The 20,676-nt window shown below is 49.3% G+C and overlaps 1 protein-coding gene across 4 annotated transcripts in view; it reads left to right on the forward strand.

Annotated features, from left to right (window-relative positions):
- Positions 1–20,676, forward strand: part of Eml1 (EMAP like 1) — a 172,433-nt gene continuing 151,757 nt past the window's right edge. For 3 of the 4 annotated variants that reach the window (NR_174190.1, NM_001399709.1, NM_001399712.1), the window contains 1 exon segment: positions 1–170. Coding sequence is in view for 3 of the 4 variants with exons in the window: in NM_001399709.1 (NP_001386638.1) it covers positions 143–170 (28 nt within the window). In the remaining variant the exon portion in view is untranslated. 4 annotated transcript variants of the gene reach the window in all.

Genomic DNA, 20,676 nt, shown 5'->3' on the forward strand with positions numbered 1-20,676 from the left:
GGGTGGCCAGGCTGGCGAGGCAGGACACTGCCTGGGGGCTGGACACGGAGCAGTCCCAAGCCAGGCTGGGTGGGTGACGGCTGTTGAGGGCTCTGAGCGTCCCCGCAGGCTGGTGGCCAGCTGGCTGCCCATCTCCCCCACCATGTCGGACGGCGAGGGCCCCTCAGCTGGTGAGTGGCAGTGCTATATTTACCGGCCATGGCTCCGGTTGCAAAGGCAAGGCCTCCGGTCACCAAGGGCACCCGGCCCCCCACGGGCTGCAGGCAGCAGTGAAGTGGGGACCCCGTCCTCTTAGCTTGACTCCTGGGAGCTGCAGCCCAGCGGAGGCAGTTTGAGTTTCAAGGCTCGCTCCGGCCGCACCCCCTGATTTCCTAGTAGGCTTTAGCAGGAAGCCGGACCTCTAACAAATTCTCCGGCTGTCAGCCTGGAAGAAGGGGCAGGGCTGACCACAGGATCCAGGGATCAAGCTGTGGGGCTGGGCTTCGGAATGGGTGCAGGGTGCATGGCCTCCGACACCCTACGCAACGTAACGCAGCGGAAGGGGTGTAAACACGAAGCCAGGACAATCTCCTAGGTCCTGGAAGGTTTCCCAGGATCCTCAGCCCGCTGGGATGTTGTTCTGATCATCCCACAGCTTGAGATCCACTCCTGAGACTTTCTCCCAGGGTGGTGGGGAATACAGGTGTCAGGAGATGTAGTCAGAATCCAGGTCCTGCCCGTGTGCCGTGGCATGCAGTGGGGATCTGGCTATCTCAGATACTGGAAGCTGGGAACACCGTACTCGGTGTTTACTGCGGGGCTCTGGAGGAGGTGTCCTGGCTATGGTCTCTAATCTTTTGCTTCTAAGCGGTGTGAGGTGGATCCAGGGGTTTAATGTCTCTTCGCTTCAGTGTTTGTAGGCGACAATGGGAGCAGATGTGGTTCTGCACCCACTGCACAGCTTGTGGAAATTAGGACCATGCACAGAAGTGTCTGCTGGCCCCAGTGTATCATGAGTGCAGTGGTCCCTCTGAGTCTGGACAAGTAGGGACTGTGGGCAGATGCTCAGAGGCATGCGTGACCTGGTCATCTCCCCTCAGTGGTGCCCTTGGTAAGGCATGGGTACAAACCTCACCTTGGTGATTCTTAGGCATTCACAGGGATGCCAGGCTGTCCCAGGAGACCCTGTGATATCTGATGGACAGTCAGGGCCCAGCTCTGTAGGTGCCTGTGTGTCAGGAGGGAGACATGACAAAAGCAGACTGACCTCGCCTGCTTCCACTGGGCGACAGCAGAGCTGGCTGCAGGAGTTGCTCCTATGGCTGTGGAGGCCACCGGTGCCTGGGGAGCGGCCAACAGCAGTCTCTGGCTGGCCTGGTCCCACACCTGACACAAACCCGGAATAGCTCTCTCCCCACACTGGGGACAGAGCCCTAGTTTTAGCAGTCTGTAAAGTCACCCGTAGGTAGAGTATTTCAGGAAGGCTAAGACAGTATCTAGGCTGCCAGGACAGCGGTAGGACACTGGGTATACATGGTAGGCTAAGCCCAGGGCCAGGAGGGACTGATCCTCTCGGTCTCTCTGGACTAGGAGAGGGCATTGGGCTGGGAGGCTGGGGCTGACTGGGGTCAGGCCTGGTTTGCTTTGTCCTGGCTCAGCTCTGACAAGAGGCCCCGAGCAGTCTCCTGGCATCATCTTCCTGGCTACACCTCACACAGTGCAGTGGTCTCTGTCTTCCTTATATGGGTCTGGCACTGAGCCTCATCTGAGAAAATGAATAGGTCCGCCGAGGAGGCTGAGATGGGAGGGAGGATTTCAAGTTGTAGGCCAGCCTCGGCTACATAAGAGGGATCACATCTCAAAAAACCCGAAAAGATAGAAAACAAAACAAAACAAAAACCAAAAGAGACCTTTTCCCAAACAACAAACAAATTGGCCCAAGGCTGCGGCCTGGAGCCGGGAAGGCTCCCTCTGTTCAGAAGTCTCCTTGACTTCATCTCCAGACATTCAGGCTTCTCTGGGACTCCTGTCTCCAGCAGCAGACCCAGGACGCTCAGTGGACTCTCCTTCCTGTCCCTAACCAGTCTCAGGGTCTATAAAAAGTGTCAAATATTCTTGAGGCTTGTGAGCCCTGGGGCGTTGCTCATCCATTCAAAGGGGCTGCGAAGGGACTCTGTTCTTCATGCTGCAGTAAGAATTAAAGAACCCCAAACACGTAGCACCATTAACACGATGCAAACGATGTCAGCTGTGTGAGAGGCTGTTACCGTTCAGGTAACAAGTCAGCTACAGGGCAGAGAATGGGGTGAAGGCACCCGGACACCTTCCTAGTCCTGGTCATTTTGGACATACCTTTTACTGCCTAGAGGCAAGTGACGGGACTCCACTGTTTAGGTGAGGAACCTTGCAGAGACCATGCCCCAGGTCTAGCAGAGGCTGAACCCAGTAACCCTGTTCTCTGTGCTTGGTACCCAGGTTAAGTCCTTATTCCAGGAGTGTCGGCTTGCCTTCAGTCACACCCCCGTCTCAGAGATAGCTAGGTAGCTCAACATTGCCTCTAATCATCTGGAGCCTGTGAAAGAAATGTGGTACCTTGTTAGGGCATCCGGGGAAAATTCTGTCAAGAGGGGAGCACAGCAGGCGGCTCAGGCTCTGGGATTTATGGCCTTAGGCCTGGGCGGGCGAGCCTGCAGGAGGCTTAAGGTTACCCAGGAGTCAGCATTGTATTTATAGCAGGAGCTGCAGACCCACTGAAGGCACAGCGTTTTCAATGCTCGCATTTTAGACTAGGCTCCACCTCCTGGGCGTAGGGGCACTTGGATGCATCACACGGCCTTAGTTTCATCAGTGGTAAAATGGAGACTTGCCCCACTTCTCATTGGGTCTGTGCTTAGCATCTTCTGGACACACAGGCCCTGAAGGGACTTATTCCAAGCATCCCAACTTCCCTTACAACATCCAGTCCCTTTCAGTAGGAGGAGCGTGCAGGCCTCTGGGCTGTCAGTTTCTCTGTGCTTAGGAGGGGAAACAAAGTAACCAAGTCTGAGCGGTAAGAACAGGGTGCTACATTATCTATCGGAGAGCAGCAAATACAGTCTAACGGGCTCAGGGTTCACATTCCTGCTGCCACTCACTGGCTCTGTGGCCTTGGGCAAGTCATTAATGGGAAGGTAAACATTGTCCTGTTAGAGAGCATGACTGGAGAGGGTGGGACCCCTGTATGTGGTGGTAGGGCAGTAACTGAGTGTGTATGGGGGGCAGTAACTGAGTGTGTGGGGGACGGTAACTGAGTGTGTACCTGGTTGTCATGTGACTTTCTGTTTCCTGCTGTGTAACTTCTGCCAGTTCCAGTACAACCACTCCACATGTCCCTTGAGAAATGGCTGCTCTTGATGCTGTCACTCGGGGGAGGGTTGTTCTATCAACATCTACTCCCTTCATATTGCTTGGTCAAGACATTCCTCTGGGAGGACATACTTGGCGCTCTGCCTCAATTCAGAGACATTGCCCCAAGAATGGGGCCGGAAGGGGCTGGGGATTTAGCTCAGTGGTAGAGCGCTTACCTAGGAAGCGCAAGGCCCTGGGTTCGGTCCCCAGCTCCGAAAAAAAGAACCAAAAAAAAAAAAAAAAAAAAAAAAAAAAAGAATGGGGCCGGAAGACATTGTGGAGCCATCCATAATTTACCTGGTTCCTCCAGGCACATGAGAGACCCGACTTCTTTCTCCCAAGGCCTCATGTTGGGTGCCTGGCAGGAACTAAGACAGCCTCCACCTCCTTCCTTACTCTGGCCAACCCCAGCTTTACTTGAGTTTCTCCCTGGAGGCCCCTCCAATCCACACATGCTGTCCCAGACACCAGTACAGCTGTGTAGATCTTGGAGGACGGACCTGACAGCTGTCCCTTTCCTGGATTCCGGGTAGGCAGACACTGTGAAAGGGGCAGAGAGGACCCAAGGAGTGATCTTGGGACATAGAAGAAGCCTTCAAGATGACTTCAGACCACTGGCTCCAGAAAAGGGCTGGGCTAGCCTGGGTCACTCTGAGGATCTGAGCTAAGCTCCTTGCTTTATGCTTCTCAAGACGCACGAGCTGGGTTCAGAACAGCAAGAGGAGGTGTTATGCCTAAGTCACAGGGACCCCAAAGAAAACAGAGGAGCCATTTGCGATGTAAACACATAAGGGTCTGTAGTAGTTCTCGAGTACGGACTCTCATGATCACCATCACGGCAGGTCAGAGTGAGAGCCCCGAGTCTACGGGTCCAGGGTATTTATTGTGGCACAGCAAGTTTGGGGAATTTCTGTATAGGTCGGCGAGTTAATTTTTTTTTTTTTCCGGAGCTGAGGACCGAACCCAGGGCCTTGCACTTGCTAGGCAAGCGCTCTACCACTGAGCTAAATCCCCAACCCCGAGTTAATATTTTAAAATCTGCATTTCTGGGGTAATCTACATGAACGGAACACGGGGGCAAAACCACCTGACAAACAGGATGGCTAAGTTACCTATTCTCTGCAGGATGTCGCACATTATCTCTGTGTACCTTTGACCCTGCTACTGGGATGTTTGTGGGTTTCTTTCTGGAATTGGAGTTTAGCCCCCGGTCTCCTACAAAATGGAGTTTCTTCAAAAGCAGAGTCGGTTGGCTTTACAGAGGGATGTGGTCTCTTTGTTCCCAAGGCTTAGGCAGCAAGCAGCTTGGGTTCTGTCCTCCTCTGAGGTTGCTGACTGGATGACTGACAGCCTGCTTAGAGCCTGGTAAGCATTGCTGGAAGATGCCCAAGCACTCACTCTGTTCACCTCCTTCCTGAGACAGTGACAAGAACCCCAAGTCTGCCACATCACAAAGAGGAAAGGGCCATTTTGGCTTCACTGTAGGGTCTCAGTACTTAGTCACTTGGAATTGTGGCTCTGGGTCTGTGGCAGGCAGGACATTATGGTGTGAACACAGGAAGCAGAGGGAGATAGGGGGAAGGGATAGGGTCCTAATATCTCTGGACCATGCCCCTCTAAGGGATACTCAAGATGAACCACAAAGCTGTCTGGGACATCGCTCTTAGAGGGGTCTCTGGATCCCGAGGTTGCTTGCTTTCTGGGTTTGATAGCTTCCTGATGTCCCCCTGTAGAAGGGAGTCAGGGAGGAAGCTGGAGCAGGAGAGGCCTGGATGGTTGAAGTGCTGTAGACAGAGGCACTGGAGAAAGACTTTGGGGGTCAAGAGGTGGGGAGAAGCCAGCAGAACTTCAACACCTTCCTCCTCCCCCTCCTCCTTTTCCTCTTCCTCCCTCATCTCCTCCTCCTCCTTTTAATCCTCCCCTTCCTTCTCCTCACCTTCCCCCTCCTCCTTTCACTCCTTCTCCTTCTCCTTCTCCTCCCCTCCTTTTCCTCCTCCTTCCCCTCTTTCTTCTTCTCCTCCCCCCTTTTTCTTCTCTCACTCATTGCATCCTGACCTCAGGTTCCCTTCTCTATGCTCCTCTCCGTCTACCCCCCTTCTCTCCAGCAGAACTTCTTAGTCTCAGCTGTGAGGTGCAGGTGACACTGTGACACTGGGTCGTTTTGCGGGGAATCCCATGAAATGACACCCGTCCCCTCCCTATAAATGAGGAGTCCGGGAGAGGCAGGAGGGAGGAGGTGGCTCTCTTTAAAGTGCCACTACAGTCGTGGTGAGCAGCACTCAAGATAGAGCTGGCATGAAGGGGTTAACCTGAACATCATCACACTGTCTGTCTCCTGGGGGAGCTCGGGTGTGGGTCAGGGCAAGTACAGGGAGAAGCCCTGGATGGTTCTCTCATCACTGGTCTCTTTCATGGTTTATATCACACTTCTAGCTCAGGGTCTCCACAGTGTGTAGGGGGAATCTGAGTCCAAGTGAGAAAGATCAGCCCAGTCACCCAGCAATGGCCCTGTGAACTGTTCTCTCTAACAGGTCCCACTGCACTCCAACTCTGTGCTAAGGGATCTCACTCGCTCCCTCCTGTTTAAAGTCAGGCCGTCACGGCATGGGGGAGGGGGTCTGCCTTCTTCAGGGACCCTTTCCTGAGGATTTGTAGTCTAGGGGCACTGCATGTTGGAATACCCTCTCCCCCTGCGGTCTCACTGGGCAGCATTGCTGAAGAATGCCAGCCCAGCTTGCCCTAAGCTTCAAGCCACTTGCCGGAATGCGAGGAATTGGGTGTCTGGGTACAACTGGAGGCCTCGTTATCCTGTGTTCTGGCACTCAGGGGACCTCTTTCTGGATTCAGGGAAGTTATTTGCTTTCTTATTTGACACTTACTGGCCCCCAGTCCCTCGGGTTAGCCACACATGAGTGTGCGCATGCGTCCCCTGCGTATGTAGAGCTCACACAGGCTCACTCTGGTCCTCACACGTGCTCTTAACTCTGAGCAACACATGTGTCTCCAGAATCCACAGGGACTTCCTGTTTACAAGAAGAAAAACTGGGCAAGCAAACAGGAAGCTGTTAGGCGTTCAGTATGGGAATTTTTGGGTCAAGCGGAATTGGGCATGTTTGAGAGAGCAAGATGTTTTATCCTATTATATCTTGGTTATTCATTTTGCATGTATATGTGTGTGCATAATTTGGGTGTGTGCCATATGAACGCGTTCTGACCAGGAGACAGCTTGTCTGAGTTGGTTCTCTGGTTCCACCATGAGGGTTCCCGGTGTTACACTCAGTTCGTTAGCGCCTTTACCCAATGAGACACCTTGCTAGGTCCTGTATTTTTATTCTTTAAACTGTGTGTGTGTGTGTGTGTGTGTGTGTGTGTGTGTGTGTGTGTGTGTGTGTGCAACTGCTGTCAGGGGACAATGTAAAGTTCCCTTCTACCATGTGGGCTCCCAAGATCAAATTCAGCCTGTCAGTTGACAGCAAGTGCCTTTAATCTCCTGAGTTATCTCACCAGGTTCATTGTATTTTTTGTTTGTTTGTTCTGAGACAGGGTCTCACTATGTAGCTCTGTCTTAGAATTCACTATGTAGACCAGGCTGGCCTCAAACTCATAAGAGATCTTCCTGCCTCCAGAGTGCTGGGACTAAAGGCATGTGCCACTCTGCCCAGCTAATTCCAGTTCTTTCATTGTATGTTTTAAGAAGAAATAAAGTCATCAGCATTTGAAACCACAGACTATTTTCTTCTCAATATTATACAGTCTAAATAAGCACCGGAAATCGGCTGAGGCAGGTTTAACCTACCAGAGGCTACACAGCCAGTGACACACTCCTTTGCTCTTTCCACTTTACTTTCGAGGTTGACATTCATGAACATGGCTTCTTGGGTTTCACTGACTGCACCGGAAGTCCACACAGGTTCGGTTTTTCTGTGGAAAACACAAATGGTGGCGGTTCGTCGTGGTACAGAGTTCTCATTCATGCAAAGTTCATTTCAGTCTGGTCCAGGTAGATCCGGTCCCTTACACGGAAGCACCTATTGGGATACGTCCATACAGACTCAGGTCCAGAGAGCAGAGCAGAGACACCAGCAGGGCCAATCATACGGCCCCACAGGAAGTGATAGGCATGGCTATGCTGGCATCTTATTGGCCAAAGCATGTCACATGACACACAGGAAGGCTGAGGGTGGGCAAGTGTTAGCTGAGTGAATAGTAGTAGTAATTATTTCCCGTTGTCTCTCCTTTCGACTTTTTTTTTGTAACTGTACAGTAATCCACTTCAATTATGAAAATCTCAGAGCACATTGTGTAAAATGTGGCTAGCAGACGGTTGCGCTGTAGGTCATGTGACTTTCAAAATGCCAATCATTCAAAGGGAGGGGCAAGAATTTTCAAGCCATCTTGCTCTCCCAAAGACGTGAATTTGCACTTAAAAGCACAAAAATATCCATTCGTCTGTTCATGGACACTTAGGCTGTTTCTGTCTCTTGGCTGTCTTGACGGCGCTGCCTGGAGTACAGATGTCCCTAAACATACTGACTCCATTTCTCCAGGAGTGAGATGTCTGGATCAGATGGTGCGTCTATTTTTAATTTTTTGAGGAACTAAACTGATTTTCATAGTGGCTGGACTCGCTCATATTCCCACCAGCCATGGATGAGGGCTCCTCTGTAGCCTTTCATCTTTTTTAAAAAAATATTTTGTATAGTGTGTGTGTGTGTGTGTGTGTGTGTGTGTGTGTGTGTGTGTAGATGATGTGTGTGTGGTGTGTGTGTGCATGCACAAGTGATATGCATATGTGTATGTACATGGTGTGTGTGTGTGTGTGTGTCCACCCATGCTTGAGCATTATGTGAGGGGTCAGAAAACAACCTGAGCCCATTTTCTTCATTCACCTTTATGTGGGCTCTTGACATTGAACTCAGGACTTTGAGCCTCCGAGGCAAGTGCATCTCTCCCATGAGACCGTCTCTCTGTCTCTCATCTCTTCGATCCCAGCCCTTTTAACAGGCGTGAGGTGATGGTGTGCTGTGATTTTAGTTTGCATTTCTCTGGCGACCTCTGGCGCTGAGCGTGCTTGCACACACCTCATGGCGACCTGAATGTCCTCTTTTGAGAAACGTCAGGTTTGGGTCATCCTTTTATATCTGAATTGTTCACTTTGACACTGTTGAGCTATTTGAGTTTCTTTCTCTCTTTGAGCCTGTCTTTTTAAATCTTTTAGTTGGTAGGGTTTTGAGACAGGGTCTTACTGTGTAGCTCGATCTCAGCACTCACTCTGTAGACCAGGCTGCCCTTAAGTCCACAGAGCTTTTCCTGTTTCTGCCTCCCAGTGCTGGGATTAAAGGGATTCACCACCACTCATGATGGTTCTTTTTTTTTTTTTTTTTTTTTTTTTTTGGTTCTTTTTTTTCGGAGCTGGGGACCGAACCCAGGGCCTTGCGCTTCCTAGGCAAGCGCTCTACCACTGAGCTAAATCCCCAACCCCCATGATGGTTCTTTATAATTTAATTATAATTTTTTTTAATGAGTTGGGGTCTATACTGTAATCCAGGCTGGTCTGTAACCCACTATGTAACCCAGGCCAGCCTCAAAACCACAGCACTTCTCTTCTCATTGCTAGGACTATCCGCCTGAACCATGACATTTGGCTTGGATTTCTTTCTTTCTTTTTAAGATCCCCCCTCCCCCTCTCTCTTCCCCTCTTCCCTCTGCATCTGTCCTAGTGTATATTCATGTACATGTGGGTACCTAAGGCAGCCAGGAAAGGGTGTCAGATCCCTTGGAGCTGGAGTTACAGTAATTGTGAACTCTGATGTGGGTCCTCTACAAGAGGTGGACGTGCTTAGCCATCCTTCCAGCCCCACAAATTTCTTATGTGTTGTTGCTGTAAATTAAAAAAAAAAAGGTTTCTTTTATCCTGCACAAGATCTGGCACCATGGTGCCTCATGGCATCTGATAGATACCTTCATCTCAGTCAGCAAAGCCTCTCACCCGCTTTGCTCCATTCCATATCACCTGGCCGATGACTTCTCTCTGAGTCTGGCAACATCTCTCTACCCATCTATTTCCCAAGGCAGGTTGCCATCATGTCAGACATACACATCTCAATTCCATGGCGGCCCAATGTGTCCAGACACCACACACTCTCTTGAACGCAATTAAATTGCCACATGAAAGAACACACAACACAATAGCCTCTGATCCAATTGATAAGATATAATTGCCCACCTAGACATGCAAATCCCTGTACACATCCGTCCCTTAAGAACATTCATAACAACCTGTAAATGTACAGAGAGGAATCTTAACATCGCCTCCGTGTTCTCTTGGCTGCTTTCTTTTCTCGCTCTCACTCCTCCTCTAAAACTTTCCCCCCGCCCATCCTTCCTTCTCATCCAATGACCGGCCTCGTTCTATCCTGTACTTGCCTTCACCTGCATAATGACATCACCCTACAATGTGTCCTGCATATTAACCATTGGTTAGATGTATGTAGTTCTTCTTTAGCAACCCTTCCATGACCCCTGAGGACACCAGCATCTAAGGATTCTCAAATTGCCATATAAAACTTGATGTGGTGTTTGCATGCAACTTACTAATCCTCCAGAGTACCTCACGTCATCGCTAGGTGACATATACTTCTTGCCACTGTGCAGAGGCTGGGGAAAGCTGCCACACTGTGCTGTTTAAGAAGAAATGACAAGATGTCCCATAAAGAGACCGCAGGCCTAACTACATAGCACATGTCAGCCACGCCATGATATTTTGCTTTTGGATACTGTTTCCCAGATGGTTAGATCCACAGATGCAGCAGGCAGGGACACAGAGGGTGACTGTTTTTTTTTTTTTTTTTTTTTTTTGCAGTCATCGTCTGGCGGTTGTGTGCCTTCCTGGAGTCGGTCTCTGCCTTGTGCATTGTTTTACAATGGCGGATGAATGGATAAAGAAGGGTGGGCTGTTATGATAGAATGTTAGTCAGCCGTAAAAAAGGAAGGAATGACAGCCATTTGTGACAATGTAGAATGGAATCATGTTACTCAACATAGTAATGAGTTTAACATCGAAAGACAAAGGCCATCTCACTCTCCTGGGGAATCTAAAAGAATTGATATGTAGAAATGGAATGTAGCATGGTGCTTACCAGAGGCTGGGAGCAGGGAGCAGGGAGGGGGGAGGGGAGGAACATGGACAAGGGAACAGAATGTTAGTGAGGCTGAAGAAGTACGTTTGAGATCTGTGAGCCCCAAGGTGACTGTTGTTAAGGATGGGTGTCTGTTTGGTCATTGCTAGATTCAGCCATGCTGCAATGGCGTGCAGACTTCAGAACATCCTGTGGCACACATTAAGTCATACGTTAATGTAGTTTGCTTATTTTAGTTGAAAAGAAGAAATCAGAACAGAGACACATAGAGAGCTGAGGGCACATTAAGACGGCAGAAGACCACATGATGTACTAACCAAGGAGAGACTAAATACACGCCATCCTAGGTCTCTGGTCACAGAGTTGTGAGGCAAAAAATATTATGTTGTCTAAGAGAGAGGAGCAAAGCAAAGATCAATTTCTGAAAGATTTGGTTCAATATCAGCAAGGAGCAACAAAGCTGATATTACATTAGAAAAGACAAGATACATAAAGAAATTACATAAAGAATTTATGTAATTACACAAAGAAAAACATTAGCTGTTTGATGGTCAAGAGTCTCGCTTTACTGATGAGCCATCTTCTCTTGAGTTCCAAAAGTCCCTTTTGATGTTCTGTTTGGTAAAGTACAAAAGACACAATGTGGTGGCAGGTGAGGCTTGGAACAGACCAAGAGCTGTCAAACCAGGATGCTCAGAAGGGAATGATTATAGGAAAAAGTGGGGATGGCCTGTGTAAGCTGTAGGGATAGTCTGTTCTGTGGCTCTAATAGACACAATTGCACACAGAAGCGTCAGGGTCCATAGTGGTTAGCTTTACCAGCTGGTTTTTTTTTTTTTTTTTTTTTTTGGTTCTTTTTTTCGGAGCTGGGGACCGAACCCAGGGCCTGCCTTGCGCTTCCTAGGTAAGCGCTCTACCACTGAGCTAAATCCCCAGCCCTACCAGCTGGTTTAATCACAGGCTTTCCACCTCTGCATGGGAGGCTGGCCCAGGAAGATGAGGAGTTTGAGGCCAGCCTGAGCTACACAGTAAGACCCTGTTTCAACTAACTAACTAACTAACTAACTAACTAACTAACTAACCAACTAACTAACTAACTATCTAACCAGCCAGCCTAATATTGTTCTGATTTTTTTGAAACAAATTTCAATAAAAACTTACAGCCTATCAGAGGGCAGAGTATAACAGGCCTTGGTTCATACAAGAGAAGGCCTGGTTTAAAGTACAGTTTTCAGGGCTGGGGAGATGACTCAGTGGGTACAAGCACTTGCTCTTCAAGTGTGAGGACTTGAGTTTGAATCCCCAGCACCCACATAAAAAGCTAGGCATGACTGTACGTCCAGTCTGTAACCCTAACATTGTGGGTAGAGACAAGAGGATCCCGGGAGCTGGCGGGGTGACCAGCCTAGCAGAAATGGTGAACTTCTGGTTTGATGAGAGACCCAGTTCTGGATGTGTGTGCATCAGATGCTAACACACATGTATCACACACACACACACACACACACACACACACACACACACACACACACACTCATACACACACATACACACACACAGAAGTTTTCAGCCTACATGATGTTTGTGAACCCTTCCCTAAGGCTATATGATGTCAGTAGAAATAGGGCTGGAATTATAGGTGGCTGTGAGCTCTGCTCTGGGGACACAATGTTTCTACTGTCCTACATTGGCTCTAACCACAGTCTAAGACTCCAGCCTAACATTTCCAGTGGGAAACTCTAAGTATTGGTATAGTTGCCACAAACACCCTTCCAGGCTTCTTACTCTCACAGTACTTTCTGACCCTCACAGTACTTTCCCAGCATGCATTATGAACTGCTGGGGGACGGGGATGCCCCAAACTTTTGGGGATCAAAGCTGAACCCCACCCAATGGTGGAACACACCATTGGAGGAAGGCCAAAAGACTGATGATCTCTGGCCTTGTAACTCTCTCTGACTGTACTGGGGGCTAGAAGCTGATGGCTTTTGGAAGCCTAACACTCTCTGCAAACCGCTGGCTTCTTTTCTCTTTAACTTTGTGCTTAAATAAGCACTGGTCTCTGTCTACTCAACACATGCTGTTTAGCACTGGGGGATTAGATAAAAGGATTTATTGCTAGAGTTCCTTTCTCTGGCAAGTCAGCCAGACACCCCTTACTGGCTAGGCAAGAGACTCAGAACGTGTTAACTCTTTGAATGGAGAGAAAAGAAAGGAAAGGAAAGAAGTCACTCACACAGACAATACATGCTGGTGAAGCAGAAAATGGCTACACCACCTTTCTGTATTGCTTTCAGCCTGCTTATAGCTTTTTAGACAAAGAGTTCTCTATGTAAGAAGAATTACCTCAGAGATAAGATGTTTCATACAAGGGCAGTTACAGAAAGGTGTCAATAACAAATTCCAAGCAGCGGTTCACACTGCAAGCTCATTATAAGTTCAAAGCAGCAGTTTTTACAGGGCCTTGCCTTATAGTGCACACCTGTGGCTTCATCCTTGGACCTGAATGTTTTTCCTTGAACACAAATTTGTCCCAAGCCTATCTCTCTTTTTACTAATTATGAAAGCTCATTGTATTTCTTATTATGTAGCCTTTATGTAATAATAATGATATTAATATTTGTGACAATAATATTATGATAATATATTATATTATAATAATATAAATAGTAATATTTATGAGGGGTGGGAACATTTTATTCTTTTTTAAAAATATTTATTCATTTATTATATATAAGTACACTGTAGCTGTCTTCAGACACACCAGAAGAGGGCATCAGATCTCTTTACAGATGGTTGTGAGCACCATGTGGTTGCTGGGAATTGAACTCAGGACCTCTGGAAGAACAGTTGGGGCTCTTAACCACTGAGCCATCTCTCCAGCCCTATTCTTTTTTTTTTTAAAGGTTTATTTATTTTATGCATGAGTACACTGTAGCTTTCTTCAGACACACCAGAAGAAGGCATCAGATTTCATCACAGATGGTTGTGAGCCACCATGTGGTTGCTGGGAATTGAACTCAGGACCTCTGGAAGAGCAGTCAGTGCTCTTAACCACTTAGCCATCTCTCCAGCCCCCTAAAATCATTTCTTAAAACTTTCTTCCTAAAATTATTTGAATCAAATCAAGATTTCTATAAAATCATTAATTCGTCTAAACAGTATTAATTCATTGAAGTTCATCTTCATGTTGATCTGTAGGAAGTCTGTTCAATAGGGTGGGCTGATGCCCAGGAATCCTTAGGGTATGTAATAGTGAGAGAAAAGGCTTATCAGCTGTAAGAAGCCATCCTGAGATGAAGTCTCTTGGGACCTTGCCTCTTAGAGCTCACCCATCATAAACCATGCAAAGATGATGGGTCACCTCAGGAGGGCCACCTGCTAGCCTTAGCCTTTCCCAGATGTCTCCTGACAATGAGCCACCTACTCCCTGTATCCTTGGAAAGCAAGGCTTCTCCTCGGAGAGCCCTGGGTTTGAAGCTGGAGGCCTGGCCTGGAGACAGCTCCGCCTCAAAATCCCTGAACTCAGAGAGTCCATTTCCTCCAGAGAGTTTACCGTAGGTCCTAGCCAGAAGCACACCACAATGACAAATGCATCACTCCCTTTGCCTGAACCAGGGCCAGGGAGGTACCCCCAAAGCACCAGCCATCTGATGGAGCAGTTGGGGACTGGAGCCCTATGACGAGAGTAGGCTGAGCAACTGTGGCAGTAGGACCCTCTATCCTGTCCAGGCCTGGAATGATGTTGCCTGCCATCCCTCTCCCCAGGGCTCTCAAGTCCTTACAGAGGGAGGCAAGTGGAACCAGGCTTCTGTTGTGTGCACATGTGTGCTGTCCTGAGAGAGTCCTTCCCAACTGTTCTTGCTCATCCAGGTTACCACGACCCTACCAGGTGGCGCTTGTACACAGGCTGAGCACATTTAAACAGACAGACAGGGGTTGGGGATTTAGCTCAGTGGTAGAGCGCTTGCCTAGCAAGCGCAAGGCCCTGGGTTCGATCCCCAGCTCCGAAAAAAAGAAAAGGAAAAAAAAAACCAGACAAACAGGATAAAAAATAACAACAACAGCAACAACAGCAACAACAGCAACAACAGCAACAACAGCAACACAACAACAACAGCAACACAACAACAACAACAGCAACACAACAACAACAGCAACACAACAACAACAACAGCAACACAACAACAACAGCAACACAACAACAGCAACACAACAACAACAGCAACACAACAACAACAGCAACACAACAACAGCAACAACAGCAACACAACAACAACATCAACAGCAACACAACAACAACAACAGCAACACAACAACAACAACAGCAACACAACAACAGCAACACAACAACAGCAACACAACAACAGCAACACAACAACATCAACAGCAACACAACAACAACAGCAACAACAGCAACACAACAGCAACAACAGCAACACAACAACAACAGCAACACAACAACAGCAACACAACAACATCAACAGCAACAACAGCAACACAACAACAACAACAACAGCAACACAACAACAACAGCAACACAATAACAACAGCAACACAACAACAACAGCAACACAATAACAACAGCAACACAACAACAACAGCAACACAACAACAGCAACACAACAACAGCAACACAACAACAACAGCAACACAACAACAACAGCAACACAACAACAACAGCAACACAACAACAACAACAGCAACAACAACAGCAACACAACAACAGCAACAACAGCAACACAATAACAACAGCAACACAACAACAACAGCAACACAACAACAGCAACAACAACAGCAACACAACAACAGCAACACAGAAAAAAACAAGACAAAGCCGACAAAAAACCTGGGGCGGATAAGACAGTTTTTGGGGAAGTGTCTGCGTGCAAGCACAGGAACCCGAGTTCTACCCCCTCTACCGCCCCACTGGAGGATGCTAGGGACCCAAACTGTCTGGGAAATGTAGAGAATTTTTTTAAGAGGACATTGAGTTCCGTCCCAGCCCCAGTCTGTATCCAGGGTGAGGTATCACAGGTAGGGAGTCTGAGAAGTACCAGCTGTGGCCCACGGTCAGTGGAATCAGAGGGGAGGGCAAGCTTCTTTTAGGGGGTGGCCTGTGCTTTGTAGATAGTGGAGAAAGGGCACGGCTCACAGTTCAGGATACTCCAGGGACCCAGGAGCACCCTGTCTGCGTTTGTTGATCACTCCTGTGTCAAACCCAGGTTTGCATTAGGTCAGGGATGACAGGGAAAGCTTGTGAAGAGAGAGGCCTGGGTATTCCCTTACTGCAGGACTTTCTGGAGGAGAGGCCAACCAGTCCTGGGGACCCCCAAGAGGAGATGGGAGGGCACACCCAGCTCAGCATCTATGCTGTTCAAAGGCGCCAAGTCTGCTGCACTTTTTGTCCTTTTCCCCGTCTTTTCTAAAACTTGTTGCCTGTGTTGAGGAAGTGACGAGTCTCACTAGTGACAAGGTGCTGTAGAGAGGTGCCACCAGGGTGATGGGTGTGACGGCTGCAAGGTTATATGTGTCCACACTCCCTGCCAAGCTGGGCTCTACTTGGGCCAGACATGGCCAGAGGAAGGGCTGTAGCCAGGTTTTCAGCAAATGTATCTGGTGGCCTTAGCCACACCCAGGGCAGTCAGAGGAGCAGGACACGGGGCTGACCCTGCAGCCTTGGACGTCTCCTGCCTACAGCTACTGATCTGCCTTTTTAGAGGATACAGGGACATGGGGTGGACAGGCAGCCAAGGGAGCTGTGCTCAGGGTCCTGTGAGACCATCAGAGGAAACAAAATGGATGGTCAAGAATACCTACAGCTGTAGGGTCTGTGGGGTAAGTCCTGGGTTCTAATCCTGGCGTCATTGTCCCATCTCTCTGTTTTGGGGGCTGGGGGGTAGTAATTTTCTTGAAATATCGCCCATGTGCTATAAGGTTTGACCATTCGGGGCTGGGGATGTGGTTTAGTTGGTAGAATGCCTGAATAGCATGCATAAAACCCTGACCCCACTCCCCAGCCCTGCCTAAAATCAGGTGAGATGGAGCACACAGCACACGGTGTATGCCCAAAATCTTAGCATCCAGGAGTCATCCTTGCGACAGATTGAGAGCTTTTGGAGGTACATGGATCCTTTTCTCAAAAGAAGGATAGGTGTTCTGGTTCATTCTGCACTTGTCACCCGAGGGCACCCCATACCCAACAGCACTCACACCTCCCCCTCCCCCTCTCCTCCCGTTCCCCCTCCCCTCCCCCTCCCGCTCCCCTCAGCCTCTGGCAGCCTTGAGTCAGGTTTCCTGTCTCTCTGGATTTGCCTGATCTGGACTGCTCACCTGTGGGCTGTTGGATGCTGGGCAGCTGAGATCTCCCTTGCTTAGGGTAATGCCAGAGTCAGGACATCATCTTACCTCTGAGCAAGTCCCTCTGTGCCGACTGGCCCACTGATGACCGATGGCCCTGGCTACCACACCTGGCTATGTTGAACCTTTTGAGAACTCAGGCTCCAGGCTGTGGCTTGTGGGGTACATATTTTGTGTTTCGACTGCTGGCTGGTGTCTCTGCCTGGACCCCAGTTCCCGCAGGAAACTGTGCTATGATCACCGTCACTCTGGGGAATACAGGGTGTCATCTCTCTGTGGTGTTGACCTCGGCTTCTTTGGTGGCTAAGACTGTTATGCATTTCTTTTTCCAGATGCTTATTGGCCTGGATTTCTTAGCTTAGTGACCTCAAGCCTCAGTTTGCCTGCCTGTGTGAGGGAACACAGATTGTCTCTGTTCCCCAAGTTTATGGAGTGCACTCAGTTCCCGGCCCCAGATGCTTGCCGGTGGGCATTTTTGCTTGGAGCTGCAGCCTGCACTAGGGTCTTTCCTTCGAAAGCTTGTAGGAGAGAGGGACAGAGAGGAAGCCAGACACAGGGAAGCATCAGAAGGGCCATCAGAGAAGGTGCTGATAGATGTGACCCAGCCCCGGGTGATCTTTTCTCCAGCCTGAAGTACTGCCAGGTGATTGGGCAGGCCAAGACAGACACTCCCCGGCGGAATGCCGACGGGCCTGGCTGGCACCGGGCATCTGACAAGGCAACTTGGTCTGTCCTTTCTTATAAATAGTTGGCCACCCGGGGACTTGCTGTAGTGACTTGCTACGGTTGTGCTGGTCACTGGAGGGCTCTGTGGCCAGGAGCACCCTCCCGTGAGGCTGGGCAGCTGTGCCCTGTGGTGAGGCACCTGTGGCCTGCTGGGCACTGTTAAACTGATTGTGTAGCTGTAACCTAAGCCAGGTGGAGGTGAAGGGACCTAATCAGCCTGTCACAGTGGAAACCAATCCACTTGGGAACAGCGAGCTTATTAGGAGGCTCCAGGGAACAGAACCAGGTAGGGAGGAGATGGGGAGCTCCGGGTATTTGCTGAGTTTGTTCAGTTGAAAGGAAGGTGATACTCGATGCAGAACTCCTGGCTCTGAGCCAGATGTTTGTAGATCCTGTGGAGGGATCATTCTCTGTCCCTGGGACTGTGTTCTGGGCCAAAGAGGCCACAGGTGGAAAACAGGGAAGGCAGGCAGGACGGAGGAACCAGATTGACGTTGGCACTTGAATTCTGCCACCTGATACCATGCGATCTGTCACCTCTCCCCGCTCTTATCTCGTGTGCAAGAGGAGGCTGCTATCTGTCTGCTATGGTTAATGTGAAATGTCCCTGTGGGCTCATGAGTCTGAACACTTGGTCTCCAGATGGTGGCACCACTTTGGGAAATTATGGGTCCTATGGGGTTGGGGCCCAGCCTGAAGAAGTGAGTTGTTGGGGGGTCACCTTGAAGGTTAAAAATCCAATCCCAGCTTCTAGTCCTAACTGTGCTTGGTGAACAACCAAAATGTGGGCAAGCTGCCTCAGGCTCTTGCTGCCACTGTAGGCCACTCCCATCTCTTTTTCCCCTCTATTACAAACTGTACCCTCTCGACAAGCAAGCAATTCCTCCTGCCTCCAGCTGCTTCTGTCACTAGAACAGTGTCTTAGCAGATGGTCACCACAAGCAAATAAAGTAACGTGTGCTCAAAGACAGAGCTGGAGAACCGAGGTCCTTTCAGATCAGCACCCCTAAAAGCATATACGTTTATACATTTGACCTGTTGAGACAGGGCTCTGAGGAGAAACAGAAAGGAGATGGAGAAAGCAGAGAGGGGCCCCAGGTAAAGCCAGACACCCCTCCCCAAAAGGCAAGGACCTTGCCATCTTTGTCTGCAGATGGTCAGTAGATGTTTGCCGAAGGCTTCTGTGCCAGCCTTATCCCAGAGGGAGCTGTGGATGCAGTTCTCATGAGTACCACAGAGCTGGAGACAAATTGCCAGGCGTTGACAAAGCCTGCAGGAGTTAGGTGGATCCAGGCCCCAGAGCCAGTCGACCTCCTTCCTGTCCCCACACCTCTTATCCTTGCATGGAACCTTCTCAGAGTTCCGAGGGCTAAGGGCTGGGGTCTGGAGTTAGTGTCCGAAGGCTCAATCCCGCTGTTTTCTGTCTCAGGTAGAAGTCCCCCCCCTCCCATGCATCCTGCAGCTGCAACAGGCCTCCCTTCTGCTTGTTTCTGACCCTGCTTCTTTTTCTGAACCATTCTGGCTCTGCTCCTCTGTGGTGAGGACACTCATGACAGCCTTTAGGACCCACCTGATAATCCAGGATCATCTCTTCCCTGAAGTTCTAAACCGACCTCTCACCCCCGCCCCTCCCCCCCCCAAAAGAAGCTTTTCCAGGGTCAGAGGTTAGGCCTCGGTTTCTCTGGGATGACTACTGAGCCCATTATAGACAGCACCGTTTGAGCTTCCTTGGGGGCTCTGGCCAGGGACCCAGGACAATGTCTGGAAGGAGCTCACATTCTTCCCTAGGTGGCTTTGTCCCAGAGACAGCGGCCCCATGATACCTGCCTCTTCTTTCTGGCTTCGTCTTGTTCCACTCTCCTTGTAGAGTCAAACATAGAAGGGCATCCGCACCCTGTCTGTGTCTTACTCCCTGTATCTCATCCTCCCACACTGCAGGATAGTCAGTTCTTCAAGCTCTTTTTTTGGACACATAGGGGCTGTTTCTGGATTTAGAAACAATTTTATTTTTTGCATATATATATATGTATATATATATATATATATAGTGTATTCATGTGTGGGTGCACATGTAAGTGTGTGTGCAGAGGCTGAAGTCAAAGTTGAGGATCTTCTTCGGTTCCTTTCTGCGTTATCCATTGAGGCAGGGTATCACGGAAGAATGCAGAGTTTGCCCATACACCTATTGTAGCTGGCCAGAGAGAGTTGGTCTCTCCTCTCTCCTGATGCTGGGACTATAGACAGGCTACTATCTCCCCACCTGGCTTTTGAATTCGTTTCTGGGGAACTGAACTCTGACCTTCATGCTCGGGTGGTAAGCACTTTATCTACCGAGCCATCTCCCAAGCCCTAGGAAGATTTTTAATCCTTCTGTGAAGCTGAATCCCAAGACTATTGTCCCCAGAAGTCAGATGCTGTGTCCTGTGTGGTCACCACAGTGTGGGCCTCACTGGCCTTTCAGCCCACTAAGCCTTTGTGTCTGGCTCAGGAACGCTTTGGTGAATGAAGAGCCAAGAAACCACGGGTTGCTGAGTACAGCAAGGCCTGTAGGACGAGCTACTCGGAAGACTGAGGCAGGAGGATTTATTGAGCCCAGGAGTTTGAGGCCAAACTGAACAACTTTGCAAAATCATATCTAAAACGAAAACCACCTCAGATAAGTTACAGGGACTGTTTCATATGAGAAAAGGCACAGTTGTCCCCTAAATCCACGTTTACAACCTCTGTCCCACAGCATCAAGGCTGCTCTGAGCGCTTGGGGACACCTTGTAATTGCTATAGGACAAGTTCACCTAACATTCGCATGGTATTAAGTGTTCAAACAACTTGGAAATGACTTAGTCAGCAAGGAAGGCTGGCTGTGGGCTCTGTAACACTCCCCTGATTCAAATGAGGGATCTGGGATTTGGTATATGGGGTATGCAGGGCCTGGAACCCAGTGCCACCTATACGGAGAGACCGGTATATATGGTTTTTGTTGGCCACTAACAGCTCTTCCTCCTCATACATTCCCACCCTCCCTGCAAGTCCCTGCCCTTGATATAGGAAGTACCTGAACCCCCTTAGAACAGAGGCTCAGCTTGGG

This window comes from Rattus norvegicus, chromosome 6, assembly GCF_021556685.1.
Source record: "Rattus norvegicus strain SHRSP/BbbUtx chromosome 6, alternate assembly SHRSP_T2T, whole genome shotgun sequence".
Classification (NCBI taxonomy): Eukaryota; Metazoa; Chordata; class Mammalia; order Rodentia; family Muridae; genus Rattus; species Rattus norvegicus.